General features: G+C 46.8%; 1 protein-coding gene across 1 annotated transcript; it reads right to left on the reverse strand.

Moving 5' to 3' along the window:
- Nucleotides 1–565: 565 nt before the first annotated feature.
- Nucleotides 566–10952, reverse strand: RTCA (RNA 3'-terminal phosphate cyclase). Its single transcript, XM_033151521.1, has 11 exons — nucleotides 10820–10952; nucleotides 9566–9666; nucleotides 8150–8293; nucleotides 6350–6473; nucleotides 5085–5143; nucleotides 4749–4890; nucleotides 3219–3343; nucleotides 2697–2755; nucleotides 2345–2439; nucleotides 1768–1872; nucleotides 566–1404 (listed from the first exon to the last, which is right to left on the reverse strand). Exons 1-11 carry the CDS (start codon nucleotides 10865–10867, stop codon nucleotides 1306–1308), a joined length of 1101 nt encoding a protein of 366 aa, XP_033007412.1. The 5' UTR covers nucleotides 10868–10952; the 3' UTR covers nucleotides 566–1305.
- Between the last annotated feature and the right edge of the window lie 2309 nt (nucleotides 10953–13261).

Below are 13261 nucleotides of genomic sequence, written 5' to 3' on the forward strand. Positions count from 1 at the left end.
CATATCCTCTGATGAAAATATAGATGTCCTACCACACCCTCCAACATTTCTCTGTTGACGTCCTAAGGAAAAGCGAGATGTTCTGGGATCAAATCAGAAACTGAAACAGCTTCTGTAAATCCAGGACTGTCCCTGGAAGATAGGGACACTTGGGGACACACACACACACACACAAACATCCCTCGGCATGGCCCTGATGTACTAACAACACGTAACTGATCAAACTAAAACAGCTATCACTATGCCCACCTCTGCCTTCTGAATTTCAACTGTGCACATGGGGCAAAGTACAGATAAGTATTGATGTATATTCAATACTTAAAAAAAAAAATCACCAGAAATTGCAGAGGAGTGAGAAAGCGCCATGTGTGAAGGGTTTGTGGCACGTCTGCCTTAAATATTTGTGCTGCTTTTTAATGGCGTTCTTATCACTTCTTCTCTTTCTTGCACTGTGCTGCGTTACAGCTTGAATTCTGCGCAATGCAAAATTGGGCTGCGAGAAATACAACGTAATAAAGAAAAGGAGCAATGAAAATAAAAAAGCATACGGTGTCCAGCACAGCGCACTGAAATTGCTACAACAGGCAGAAATATCATTAAGCGCGTATACCGAGACCCTCGGCAGTTTTCAAATTTGGGAGCCACTGCGCTAAGTCAAAGCTTGCAGCAGTAAAAGGACCAGGGAGAAGTGACACAGCTACATCCTCCCTTTCTGTAACCTGCACACTTATGCTAGCAGCCATGGTGTGGCTTAGTGTGACATGATGCAAACCAGGTCATACAGGTGCCACCGCCAGGAAATGACCTGCCGTATTATTTGCAAACCTCTGCCCTTTTACTGGTAATAAGTAGCAAATACCTTCATCTGTTGAGACTGCTTTATTTTTATCTGTAGCCATGTGCAGGAAAAGGGTTACAGAAATAAAAAGAGAGATGTGAACAGTAACTGCTGAAAACGACTTTTTGTCGACATTTTTGTTGCGACGCATGTGAAGGATTCCGTATGATCAACTCCCAACAGGGGACAAGAACGACTGAATCACAGAAGTCCGTTTTTAAAAAGTGAAGCTATCGCTTCCCCGCTCTGCTGTGATCTCTACTGCTCATCTGCTGTGTTTAATAGCAGCCATATAGGCTCTTTATTATCTACAGAGCCCAAAATGGCTGTCCTTTATTAGAATTAATTCAAAGCTAACACTAATCACACTTTTCTCCCTTGAAGGTTTCAGCAATACTTTTAAAGGCAAAACAAAAACAAAGCCAAAATAATAATAATTAAACAATTCCAACAAGCAGCAGCAGCAGCTACAAATTGGGGTTTAGCAGTCCAACTCCTTGGCACTCAATAATGTAGGCATCCTTGGGGGAAGCGTCCTCTTCTGATTTTGCCACAGTAAATTTAGCCTGCAAATGAAAATAATTTCATTAAGTGTCATAAAGTGAGTTTATTAACGTATTCTTTAAAATGCACATGTGTAGCCACCTGTATGTTGTTTGCATGACGCGGAAGAGCCTGCTTATTAAAATCAGGCTCTGAAAATAAAATACTATAATAATAATAAAAATAATACAAAACTGATAGTGTTAAAAGCGTGAGTAAACCTGTCATATGAACGGACCTGAATAGGCTTTGCTAGACCCCCACCTGAGGGAGACTATTCCATAACAGCAGCATAAACTACTGAAAATATCTAACTAGAGAAAGCAAGTCTGTGGAGCATGTACTCATGAACCGACCTTAAAAAAAGAAAACCACGTTTTACTCACCTTTGTCAGCTGTTCTGCAAAATGTATAGCAGTTTTTGTATGGAGAGTAATTGGTCCAGTTTTCACTCTGGAGAGGCCATTTGCTAAAGCCATGAAAATGATTAGCTTGAGAAGAGACAGGAAGAAAAAAACAATCCTTATGAGCAACTTTACTCCCGTGACAACTAAAGAAAGCCAGTTAAAGTAAAACTCCTTGCCCACATAATTCACAACAAAATCCTATTCATGTATCTGCAGAAGTCAGCAAGCCCAAGAGGCACAGTGGTTTAGACCACAGCGCCACCCATGTCACAAGGGGACTTACTCCCAGTTAGGTGCCAGAGTGCAGCCCTTTCAAGACCACCTACAAGACTGATATTTTGGCCTTCTCATTTTGGGAGGTGCCTCCACCTGCCCTTGTCAAGCTCTTGTTTGCTTATACGAGGGAACCTCTGTGTCAAGGATAGGGAACCTGTGGCCTTGCAGATGTTACTGGACCACAACTCCCCTCAGCCCTGGCCATTGGTCATACTAGCTGAGTCCAACCACGCCAGGAGGGCAAAAGGTTTGCAATCCCTGCTCTACAAGAAACGCTTACTTGGTCTTGCAGATAATTGTCCACTGCTCCACCGTGTCGAAGATTTCCAAGCAACATCTCGGCGGCTTCGATTCCAATTTTGTCAGCACTTTTACCTGCGTGAAGAAGAAGCACAGGTAGAACCTAACACACCTGTGCTGCATGCGTGGCAAGTGTTTTGTGCCTATGCGCATAAAAAGGTTAGCTACCACAGCTCAAGAATGTGGCCTTTTAGTGACTGTAATTATTAAATCATAATTACCCAGAACATGGATAATATAAAATAAGAGAACACCACGAAGCATGTCAGAGAGCCAAATTAGTTTTCATTGGAAACTTTTTTTAAAAAAAAATTGTTTCCCCAAATCCTCACCTCTTTTACCAAGCGATGATCCTGCCAGCAGGCAGCCTGTGGAAGTCTCTGCAACAATTCTAAACAGAAGGGGGCAGGGTGACATGTCGGAACAGTTATTCACAGAAATCACCCTTTGGAAAGCTCTAAAGCAGCGGTCAGCAAACTTTTTCAGCAGGGGGCGGTCCGCTGTCCCTCAGACCTTGTGGGGGACCGGACTATATTTTGGAAAAAAAAATATGAACGAATTCCTATGCCCCACAAATAACCCAGAGATGCATTTTAAATAAAAGGACACATTCTACTCATGTAAAAGCACTGGACAGGCCCCACAAATAACCCAGAGATGCATTTTAAATAAAAGGACACATTCTACTCGTGTAAAAACACACTGATTCCCGGACCATCCGCAGGCCGGATTGACAAGGCGATTGGGCCGCATCTGGCCCCCGGGCCTTAGTTTGGAGACCCCTGCTTTAAAGTGTGGATAAGTGAATTTTTGGATAGCGAGCATACGGAGACCTGCAATTTGAGCCCACTCACATTATTCCGCTTCCAGTTCCAAAGGCCTCGTTATCCGGTTCTCGAACGGCCTGGATGTTGACGTATAGGTCTCGGATTTCCTTTCTGATGCACCTCACTGCCGCCGATGCCATGTCTTTTGCTAACTAACGCGACAAGGTCAAACAAGTACAACGATTACGACTGAAACCTCGATAGAAGAGCTTTCCCCCATAGGCTGAAGTTCCTACGTAGAAAAAGGCTTCTACCCTACAAAACGGGTGATAAAATTCTCTTTACTCCTCGGCAGGTTGACGCACAGACACCTGGCTTGCTAAAGTGTCTCTTACATGCAAAGCATGTTACTGCTCGGTAAACGCTTGACTATTAGACAGCATCTATACATTGTAGGTCAGGGGCAGCCAATGTAGCGCCTTCCCCAAATTTGTTGGACTGCAACTCCCATCATCCCCGACCATTGGGGCTGATGGGAGTTAGAGTCCTATAATGCCTGCAGGGCACCCCATTGGCTGGCTATACCTGGATTAGCTTTCTCTGCATATTGTGAAAGAGGTGCTATTCTGATGTCACAAAAACGAGACTCTGGAAGCTACATTATCCCAGGTCAGGCTGATTCACCAACATCAGCTTCCCCAGGGTCTCTGGCAGTGGTCTTGCTTATCACATGCTCCCTGTTTCTTTTTTAAACCAAAGGTGCCAGTGATGGCACCTGAGACACCCCCCATAAAAAATTATGGTCCTTCTCCTTATGGTTGTATAACAAAATATGTGTGTGCACCTGCAAGCATAAACGTTAGAAATTCACTGACATGGTGGGGGGGAAAAGCAGCTACACATTTTTTTATTCACCAAGTGCAGCAGAACACATGCATTTTCCCCATGAGGGTGTGCTGAATTTATCAACTGACAGATCCCCAAAATGAGGGCTGCTACAAAGCTGTAATATTTTGACAGGTTATTTTGGTTAAATTAATACAATTTGGTTCTGCTTGGCAAGTAAAATGTGTGTCGAATTGCACAGAAATTGTTAAAAATGATTGCCAAGTACCTTGGATCCCGAATGCCTTGTGAGTCAAACGTTTTGGTTACCGGACTCAGCAAACCCGGAAGTGAGTGTTCTGGTTTGCGAATGTTCTTTGGAACCCGAACATCCGACGTGGCTTCTGATTGGCTGTAGGAGCTTCTTGCAGCCAATTGGAAGCCGCGCCTTGGTTTCCGAACGTTTTGGAAGTCGAGCAGGCTTCCGGAACGGATTCCGTTTGACTTCCAAGGTACCGCTGCACTTGCAGTTAGATTATATATCAATCTTATTTTTTATTACTATTTAGTATTAAAGGACATTTCCAGAAGGCAGCATTAAAAAGCCTTGGCTTTCCAAAAGCAGTCAATGAGTTGGACTTACCAAGCTGAGAGTTGTCCAATCACAAAAAAGAGCAGATTTGAACGCCTCACACCCAAAAACTTTGTGACCCCCTCACTGAAAGAAATTTGCAAAAATTTGAGTTTTGCCCCCTAAAATGACACACCCTAAGAATATGAAGACATGCTCACTTTTATTGGCAGAGCTCCAGCCACAAAGGCTCTTCCGTGTATCTTGGTCACGGTGCCGCGGTCGGTTAAGTCGATTGGGCTCAACTGTTTAACAGGCGACATCCGGATGATCACTTCGCCACCCCCCTTGGGGTAGTAGCCCCTGTGAAGAAATAGCAGGTTATGGGTCAGGTTATGTTCCTGTCATGGCAACTAAGAAACAAGCCAAATCAAAACTAGAGTTTATGGCCGGCTTATTTAAGCACAGTTCAGGGTTCAAACACAATGTCAAACTGCCGTATTTAAAAGCGGCCAATCTCCTCCTCACAGTCACAAAAGGAGGAGCCTGAGACCTACCTCCTTTTTATATCACAGTCCAGGGTCAAATTGAACTTCTCAACCACTGGTTTGAAGACCTGGAGAGTAAATACATTTGCTGAAAAACACAGATACATACATATTTTAGTGAGCAAAATATTCCTTCCTATCAACCTGTCAGAGGGTCAAAAAGAATGATGTTGTTTTTGACTCATGTGCTGCCAAAGCACACACTTCAGTCATTGCTATGTTAGGTTGTTTTGTGCATATATAATACACAGATACAGTGCTATATTTCTGGAAAAGGAGGGACTGAAACTCACCATGAACACGTCCCTTGTTCTCTTAGAATGGCAATGGTGGCCAACTGAGCAGGTGCCGGAACTGAGTTCCAGCAAGTTCCGGCTTGGGAAAAAAAGATAGCTAGCTAGAAATGAATACTAGTTAATTTGCATGAATTCTTTTAATGGCATGATGTATTTATGTTTTTGAACATTTACTTGGAAACCTTTGGGTAACAAGCAACACGTCAACAAACAAAACTGCTAGTAAGGTAGTGGCTTAATTCAATCTTATTAATGTTTTATTACTTACTATGATTTATAAGAAATTATTATCATCATGAGATCTCAGGACAGTTCACAGAATAAAAAACAGGCTAAAAACAAGTCTTGGACTCTCACAATCCCTCTTCCCCTTCATTTGGCACATGGCAGCAGTGATGGGAAGGTAGATTAAAAGCAACCACTTCTAATTTGTCCGAATGCAGAAAACGATGATTTGCACAAATCATCGTTTATTTGCAAACTATTATCCGAAACTAAACTTGGATTGTGGCTTGCAGGCAAAATAAAAGTTTTTGCAAATCAGTTTCCTGCGACCAGGCAAAGCAAGCTATGGCTTGCTGCACACTAGAAGAAGACTTGCACATGACAGAGAAATCATAACAAAAAATCCTGGTTTGTCATTATGTCTGAACTGAGTTGATGGGCAGTGCTGATTTTTAGTTTCCACAAATCCTGCTTTGTCATTACGTATATCTTGGTTTAAAACAAACTCCAGTTAAGCTAAATAACCCATGGCCTCCTTCCTGCCAACAACATGCCACAACACCAAAGCAGGTGGTCGTGGAAAACTGAGGGCTAGTAACTTTTTGTGGCTTTCTCTCCACTTTCCGGAATTTAGGTCTACTTAACCGTTTCGTGGCAATCTATTTCGGATGTAGCTTTCTTGTGTGACGTTGTTGCCAAAGTCTAATGAAGCAAAGGATGACTTGGGCTGAAAAGATGGAAAGGCCAACTTACCATCACCGTATAGTCGATCTGAGGAGCCATCTCTGCATTGGTGCCACCTTTCAAATGAAGTTCCGATGGAGAGGCTGCAAAGAGCACACAGGGCATTGCGACTTGCATCAGCAGGCAGACACTCCTACAACGGGAATGAGACATAGACAGAGTTATTTATTACGGAGGGACTGGAGCCAATGGGGATTCCAAAACTCCCAGGTGCAATTTTCTAACTGTGGGAATGCTGTGGCTAGTAACAGAGGATATGTTGATTAAATATTATCCTTCCTTCACTCACGCTAGTGAGTCAAGTAGCAGAGCACATTCCCCTTATACCAGGGGTGTCCAAACTTTTTTCAAAGGGAGCCAGATTTGATGAAGTGAACATGCGCGAGGGCCGACCAAAATTGTTGACCTTTATTTTAGGATTGAAGTTGTTGACCTTCTTTTAGGATTTTACCCTAGGAAATTAACTGCCACAGGGGCTGGATTAAACCGATCAGCAGGCCGGATTAGGCCCCCGGGCCGCACTTTGGACATGCCTGCCTTGTACAGCAGGAAGCTGGTTTGCAGATTCGTTTGAATCTCTTTAGCTAAGCAATCCAGTCTGGCATGCCCAGATTGGATTTATTCCTGGTAAGTCACCTTTGATCCCTCAAAACAGTCATTCCTTAAAAATAACAAGAGGTTTACTTACATTCAGTTCACAGTATGATCCCTGAAGGCAGGCTTTGGCTTGTAGCTACAGTTACAGAAAAAGGTGTGGATTCATCCCATATGGGGATTCATCCCATGTGCTGCTGGCTGAGAGCCACCAGTGCAGTCCAAGAGAATGGCGTCAAGAAGGCAAAAGAGGAAAAGAGGAAGGTGGCTGCGTGACTGGACCTGTTGTGGGGTCTGCAAAGGTCATCCCCACCTACCTAGTCACATGTAGGGGGGAGGATGCTCCAGACCAGGTGTAACAGGAAGTTATACTGGCTGGAGTAACATCCCCCTGTCTGTGTCCACTCTAGGGAAACAAGGAATGTTGTATTTGACTGCTCCAATGGATTACATCTCACACTATCTACCAGTGACAGAGATGAACCTTACAAAAGAGTTGTACTTTAAAACACACACACCACAGAGCTCACAGAAAATCTGTTCGCTAAACGGCCCAGTTAACAAAGCTTCAAAAAGCCAGCCCCAGTGTTTGGAGTTTGTAAAAGAAAAGCTATAAACATTACTGTAAACATTCCTATTTATTATGACTCCAGTGCACTACCGTTGCTGTTTTTTAAATCCATGAATACGTGCTACCCAAGATCCAGAGCTATCTTGAAGTTTCTGGTGAAACACTGCATTTTGATGCAGTTTTCCCTAAGACAGCTTCAATCTAACTCAAACATGGCATCCCTTTCCATGAATTTCTTTTGCCACCAGTTTCACCTCTGCTTTACTAATAAAGATTGTGCAAGGAGTTAATTTGGCGAAGTGTAAAAATCAAGGTGCGCGTGGCACAAACCCCCAGGTAAGGCACACCTGAGTACATTTCCTTTCCTTCTGGATTTCCAGGAGGCAGAGGAACCAACTGGACAATTACGTCCGGCAAAGACATTACCACCTGAGGTTGTGGACCTGCAGCAATTTGTGCATACAGGGAAAGGCAAATTCGACCTGAAAGGCAGCAAGAAGAAACACGACTGATTGGTATTTTTAAGCTGGCAAGATGTCTTGTCAAGACTGGATCCATTTTCTTTCATTCTGTTGTGTACAATTTCTCTTGAACACGGAATGACAATTGCTACATCAGCACTCAAAGAAGTCGCAGAGATATACCCCGCTGTTTTGGTATCCGCGACGTGGGTTCCACCCTGGATCTTCCCTGGCACGAAAGTGACTTCGGTCGATCCAATTTCTCCACCTTCCATCTGCCCGTTGCAAAGGACGCGAACCATTTCCAATCCTGACAGGTGCTGAGGCCTTCAAGTCAAGGGGACCGAGTTAGAACAGAATCAAAGCCTGCGTACGCGTTCACGTAGCAAAGAATACTAGATTTTTGCATGCCCGGTGCGGACTCCTCAGTATACCACAGTAACTTGCTTGCAAGCTAAGGGTGAGCAGCCATTGACCCTTGCCAAGAAAGTTAGTGGTCATAGCAGCAATCATCTTCCAGGGAAAAAGGAAACCAGTGCTATCACAGCTGCAGAATTCCCTGGGAAGAGGGAATGGTTTCTAAAGCACCCTGGGAATTGTAGTTCTGTGAGGGGTCTCCTAACAACTCTCAGTACCCTTAACAGCTCCCAGAATTCTTTGGGAGAAGCCGTGACTGTCCAAAGTAGCACAATAATGCTTGAAATGCACAGTGCACATGAGGCCTCAATCACTGCTAGCACACAGAAAAGATGCTAAGTCTTTACGGGGGGCTAAGGGATTTCCAGCTGCAAGCAAAGGCTCATATGACTGAATGCTACCCAGCAAGAACAACAAAAGATTCCTACACATGGAAAACGAGCATGTCGGGGAGAATCTTGCACTAGAATAGGACTGGGTACTCTGTGGGCTTCCAAACTGTGGATTCCATCAACCATCAGCACAGCTAAAGGTCAGGGAGGATGGGAGTTGTAGTCCAGGTGTTATCGATGATGATGATGATGATGATTATTATTATTATTATTATTATTATTATTATTATTATTATTTATATACCGTCCTACACCCATAGGCCTCACAGGATAAAATCAGAACACAAAACCATGAAGCACACAATCAAACAAAAACAACCACAACCCAACAACCCCCCCCCCCCGACACATTTTAAAACGGCATAGGCTGTACGTTAAAAACAGCTAAATCACTTTTAAAAATGATTGAAAAGGACATAGAATTTTTTTTAAAATCAATTTAACAGAAAAAGCAGTACTCTCTGCTGGGCAGCAGCACCAGTCCTTATGAAGCCTGTCAGGCCACACCCTGGGTCAGGTAGATACGAGGCAGGAGCAGGACCCTCAGCAACAACCTTGACGATTGTCCACCATGACTTGGTTTGCTATGCAAAATGGATGTGCATTCAGTCACGCTGACATTCCCACCCTGAAGTCTGAAGTGATAATGTCCAAACGCAGAGCATCATGGGGTCAGGTGATTGACAGGTGGACTATCCTATCAAAGCTGGCCCGCGAGGTTGGGGGCATTGAGGCTCCCCAATGCCTCTCCTAAAGCAAACCGCTTTCACAACTGTTCCCCTGTACTTACCTAAGGCCAGGCTGACTCCTGCCGGCTCGGATATTTTTCACATGTAAGGGCGTACCACAGAGGCAGCTCAGAGCTGTGGAGACGCGCAGGATCTGGCCACCCTGAAAGGAAACAGGTGATCAGATACTTGCTACAGATAGAAGCGACTGTCATGCAGGTACAGCCTCGTCACTGTTTCCAGGCAGACTGCTCCTCTTTCCAGAAATTAAGTACTGCCCTGCTATTGCAGTTACCCAGTCTATTTGTATGCAGGTCCCACTGGGTACTTGGGTGGGAAGGCAGAGGTCTTTGGGCTCTCCAGAGTCATCTAGTCCAACCCCCTGCAAGTCAGGAATCTCAACATGTAGGAATCTCACCCCATCCATTTTGAAACCATACTGTTTAGCTTTGCAAGTGTGCTGCGTAAGTCAGTGGCAGAGGACGTGCTTTGTATGGAAACAGCCGCACACTCAGTTCCTGAGGCCTCAGGGTAGGCCTAGGACAGATCCATGCCTGAAACCCTAAAGAGCTGCTGCCAGTCAGTGCCAACAGTTCAGAGCTACATGGCCAACGATCTGGCTTGTTATAAGGCAGCCACCTATATTCCTTTGACTGCAGCTTGTTTTTAAAGTGCTTTCTGATTGTTGTCATAAACACGACTTGCACCAGCATACCTGCAAGGCAGGCTACTAACCTGGTGCGGAGTTTGGTAAATCGGTACCCTGACCAAGGGCAAAATTTGGCAGTAATCTCCTGCTCTGGAGAGTAGGACTCAAACCAGTGACTTCAAGGTACAGTACAAGAAAGGAGACTATCTTGAGAGTAAGAAGCTGTTCTACAGCTGGAACAGGAGGCGGTGGGCTCTCCTTCCCTGGACATATTTTTAGCAGAGCCATCTGTCATGGCTGCTTTAGCTGAGATTCCTGCATTGCAGGGGATGGACTAGATGACTCTTGAGGTCCCTTCCAACTCTACAGTTCTATTCAGAAGCAGGCCCCACCAAGCAGGAGGGCAGCCTGCTATAACTAACCTGGGGGGTGGGGAGAAACGGAAACAGAAGGGGGGTTGGCTCATTCCCGTTGGGGAAACCAAGGAATGAGTTATGCGGCTCCACGGCAGGGGATCGAACGGGAGGCGTCCCCCTCCCAATCTCCAGGAATGCAACTCCGGCCCTCCCGCCCCCCCAAAAACCCCATTCATTCAGGTCCACGGCGACTATGAACCCCGAGAAAGGCAGCCGGCCCCGCGCGCAATCCTCTCCGACTCCCAGCTCACCCCTTCCATGATGCCGCCGTCAATCTCCACCGGCTCTGGATTCCCCATGATCGGAAGCCGCCGTCGAGGATCCGAGCCCCGGAGCCTGCGAACTTCAGCTAGAAGGAGACGCCGGCACACCCGCCCTTTGCTCCAGGCCGCCGCCAGCGAGGAAGGGAAGCCGCGCACCCGGCTGAAGCGCCGCCCCCGCCGGGCTCGGGTTGGAGGCGCGCCGAGCAGGCGCACAGGGAGACCAGCGCAGCCGCCCTTGACTCGGAGCTGCGGATCCGCCGGGCGCGCGCGCTCTTCGCTGGTACTGCCATAGCTGTTTGAAAATAATTGATCATCCTGATGTCGCCAGAGAGACAGTGGGTTTCCTAGTTCTAGGTTGCTTTAGAGGACTTTAGGTATGTGAGACCCCAGTTGGATGGATGGCCTCTGAAACACAGCCCCTGCAGGACGTCGGATTTGCTGTCACACTGCTTAAATGAGAGGAAGCTTTGGGGTCCGCACACCTAGCAAGCTGTAGCTTCCGTGTTTCTTTTCTGCCTGTAGTTCTTGAAAACACTGTGTTCAGTAAAATTGTTATTAAAACCTTAAAAAAAAAAAAATCAGCAACCTCACCTGTCCCGGGGACAGTCTACGGTTCTCGGGGAAAGCCCACGCAGCGGTAATCCCCCCAGGCTACAAATTAATTTACACCAGGCTACACACCATCATCTTTCCCCACATTCATATGTGGCATTTGACTGGAGTAACACATGACTGGAAAGGTGTTAAATATTCAGGAAAAGTCAGAAGCCCAATGTAACTTCGTTTATTCCACAGCTCACTCCATATTAAAACAAGAACACACTATGAAAGCCAAACCGAACTGCCAGTTGGCAGTTGACAGTTGATAGACCTTGCCATTGGAACTTTCGTCCACCTACGCTCTGCGATTGGTTAGAATCATAACGTGTTAAACCCAATACATAACACTCCTCCCCCCAACTTCCTAACAAAAGGAACAAACATAGTCATCCAAGTGTGCTGGCCTTTTCCGCTCCCGCTGGGACTGTCGTGGTTCCTGTGCCTGAATGGGTGACCCAGGAGGTTCCTCCGGTACCTGCGGTCTAAGTGGGGAGGCCAGCTCTGAAGGGGTCATGGCCAATGGCACCATTGAGGACTCCGGCCTGAAGTCACCTTGCTGGGGTAACTCGGTCACCGGCAACCCATCTGGTTCCCACCCTGGCCTGGGCACAGATTCTCCCAAAGTACCCATTTCTCTGTACTCTGGTTCCGCTTGAAGTTCCCTGTTCGGAGGTGTCCTGGTTCTGATCTGGTCAAGGTGTCTCTTCCAAACCAGACCCCCCTCCAACCCTACCTCATAGGAGACCGGACCTGTACAGCGGGCAATGGTACCTGGGACCCAACCCTGTCCAGGCCCATAGTTCCGGACGTACACAGTGTCCCCTGGGAAGAACCCTCTAGGAGCCCCCCGCACCACAGTCGATGGCCGTTGATCAAGAGCCCAGTCGGGGTGCATACGATCAAGGAGGGTAGTGAGCCTCCTTCCCATAAGCAACTCCGCTGGGCTCCGGCCGGTCACTGCGCTTGGAGTGGTGTGTTGGGCTAATAAGAACTCCGCTAACCGGAGAGTCCAGTCACCATGCACTATGCGCCTAAGTGCGTCTTTGGTAGTACGGACCATGCGTTCAGCTTGGCCATTAGTGGCTGGGTGAAAAGGAGCGGAACGAATGTGGCGGATTCCATTCTTTGTTACAAATTCTTTGAATTCCGCCGAAGTAAAAGCAGTCCCATTATCACTCACCAGTGTGTCTGGCAAGCCATGTGTTGCAAATAGCTTCCTAAGCGCGTTTATAGTTGCTCTCGTGGACACGGTTGAGGTCGGCACCACCTCTAGCCACTTGGACTGAGAGTCGACCACTATTAGGAAGAGTTGGCCCTGAAAAGGCCCCGCAAAGTCCACGTGCACCCGGGACCATGGGGACTGTGTGGACTCCCAGGACTGTACTGGAGCCTTGGGTGGATCCGGCCGGGAGACCTGGCAGGGCTCGCAACGTTTCACCCAACCCTCTATCTCCGCATCTATGCCTGGCCACCACACATAGCTACGGGCCAATGCCTTCATCCGGACAATTCCCGGGTGAGACACATGCAGCCCTTCTAAGACTTTTTTTCTTAACGGGGTGGGGACTATAACACGGCTACCCCATAACACGCATCCTCGGTGAGTAGACAGCTCGTCTTTGCGGGCTGTGTAACATGAAAATTCTGGACCCGGCTTCCCGGGCCACCCCCTCCCCACCCAGTCCGAGACACGGGCCAATAGTCTGTCCTTCGCGGTTGCGGCGGCAATGTCCTTCACATGCAGGGGCTGGTCAGGTAAGTCTTCCAGCCGCAGGATCTGGTGGGCAGGAGCAGGGTCAGGGCCGCTCTCCGGCAGTGGCAAGCGGCTGA

Source organism: Lacerta agilis, chromosome 6, assembly GCF_009819535.1.
Source record: "Lacerta agilis isolate rLacAgi1 chromosome 6, rLacAgi1.pri, whole genome shotgun sequence".
Taxonomy (NCBI): Eukaryota; Metazoa; Chordata; class Lepidosauria; order Squamata; family Lacertidae; genus Lacerta; species Lacerta agilis.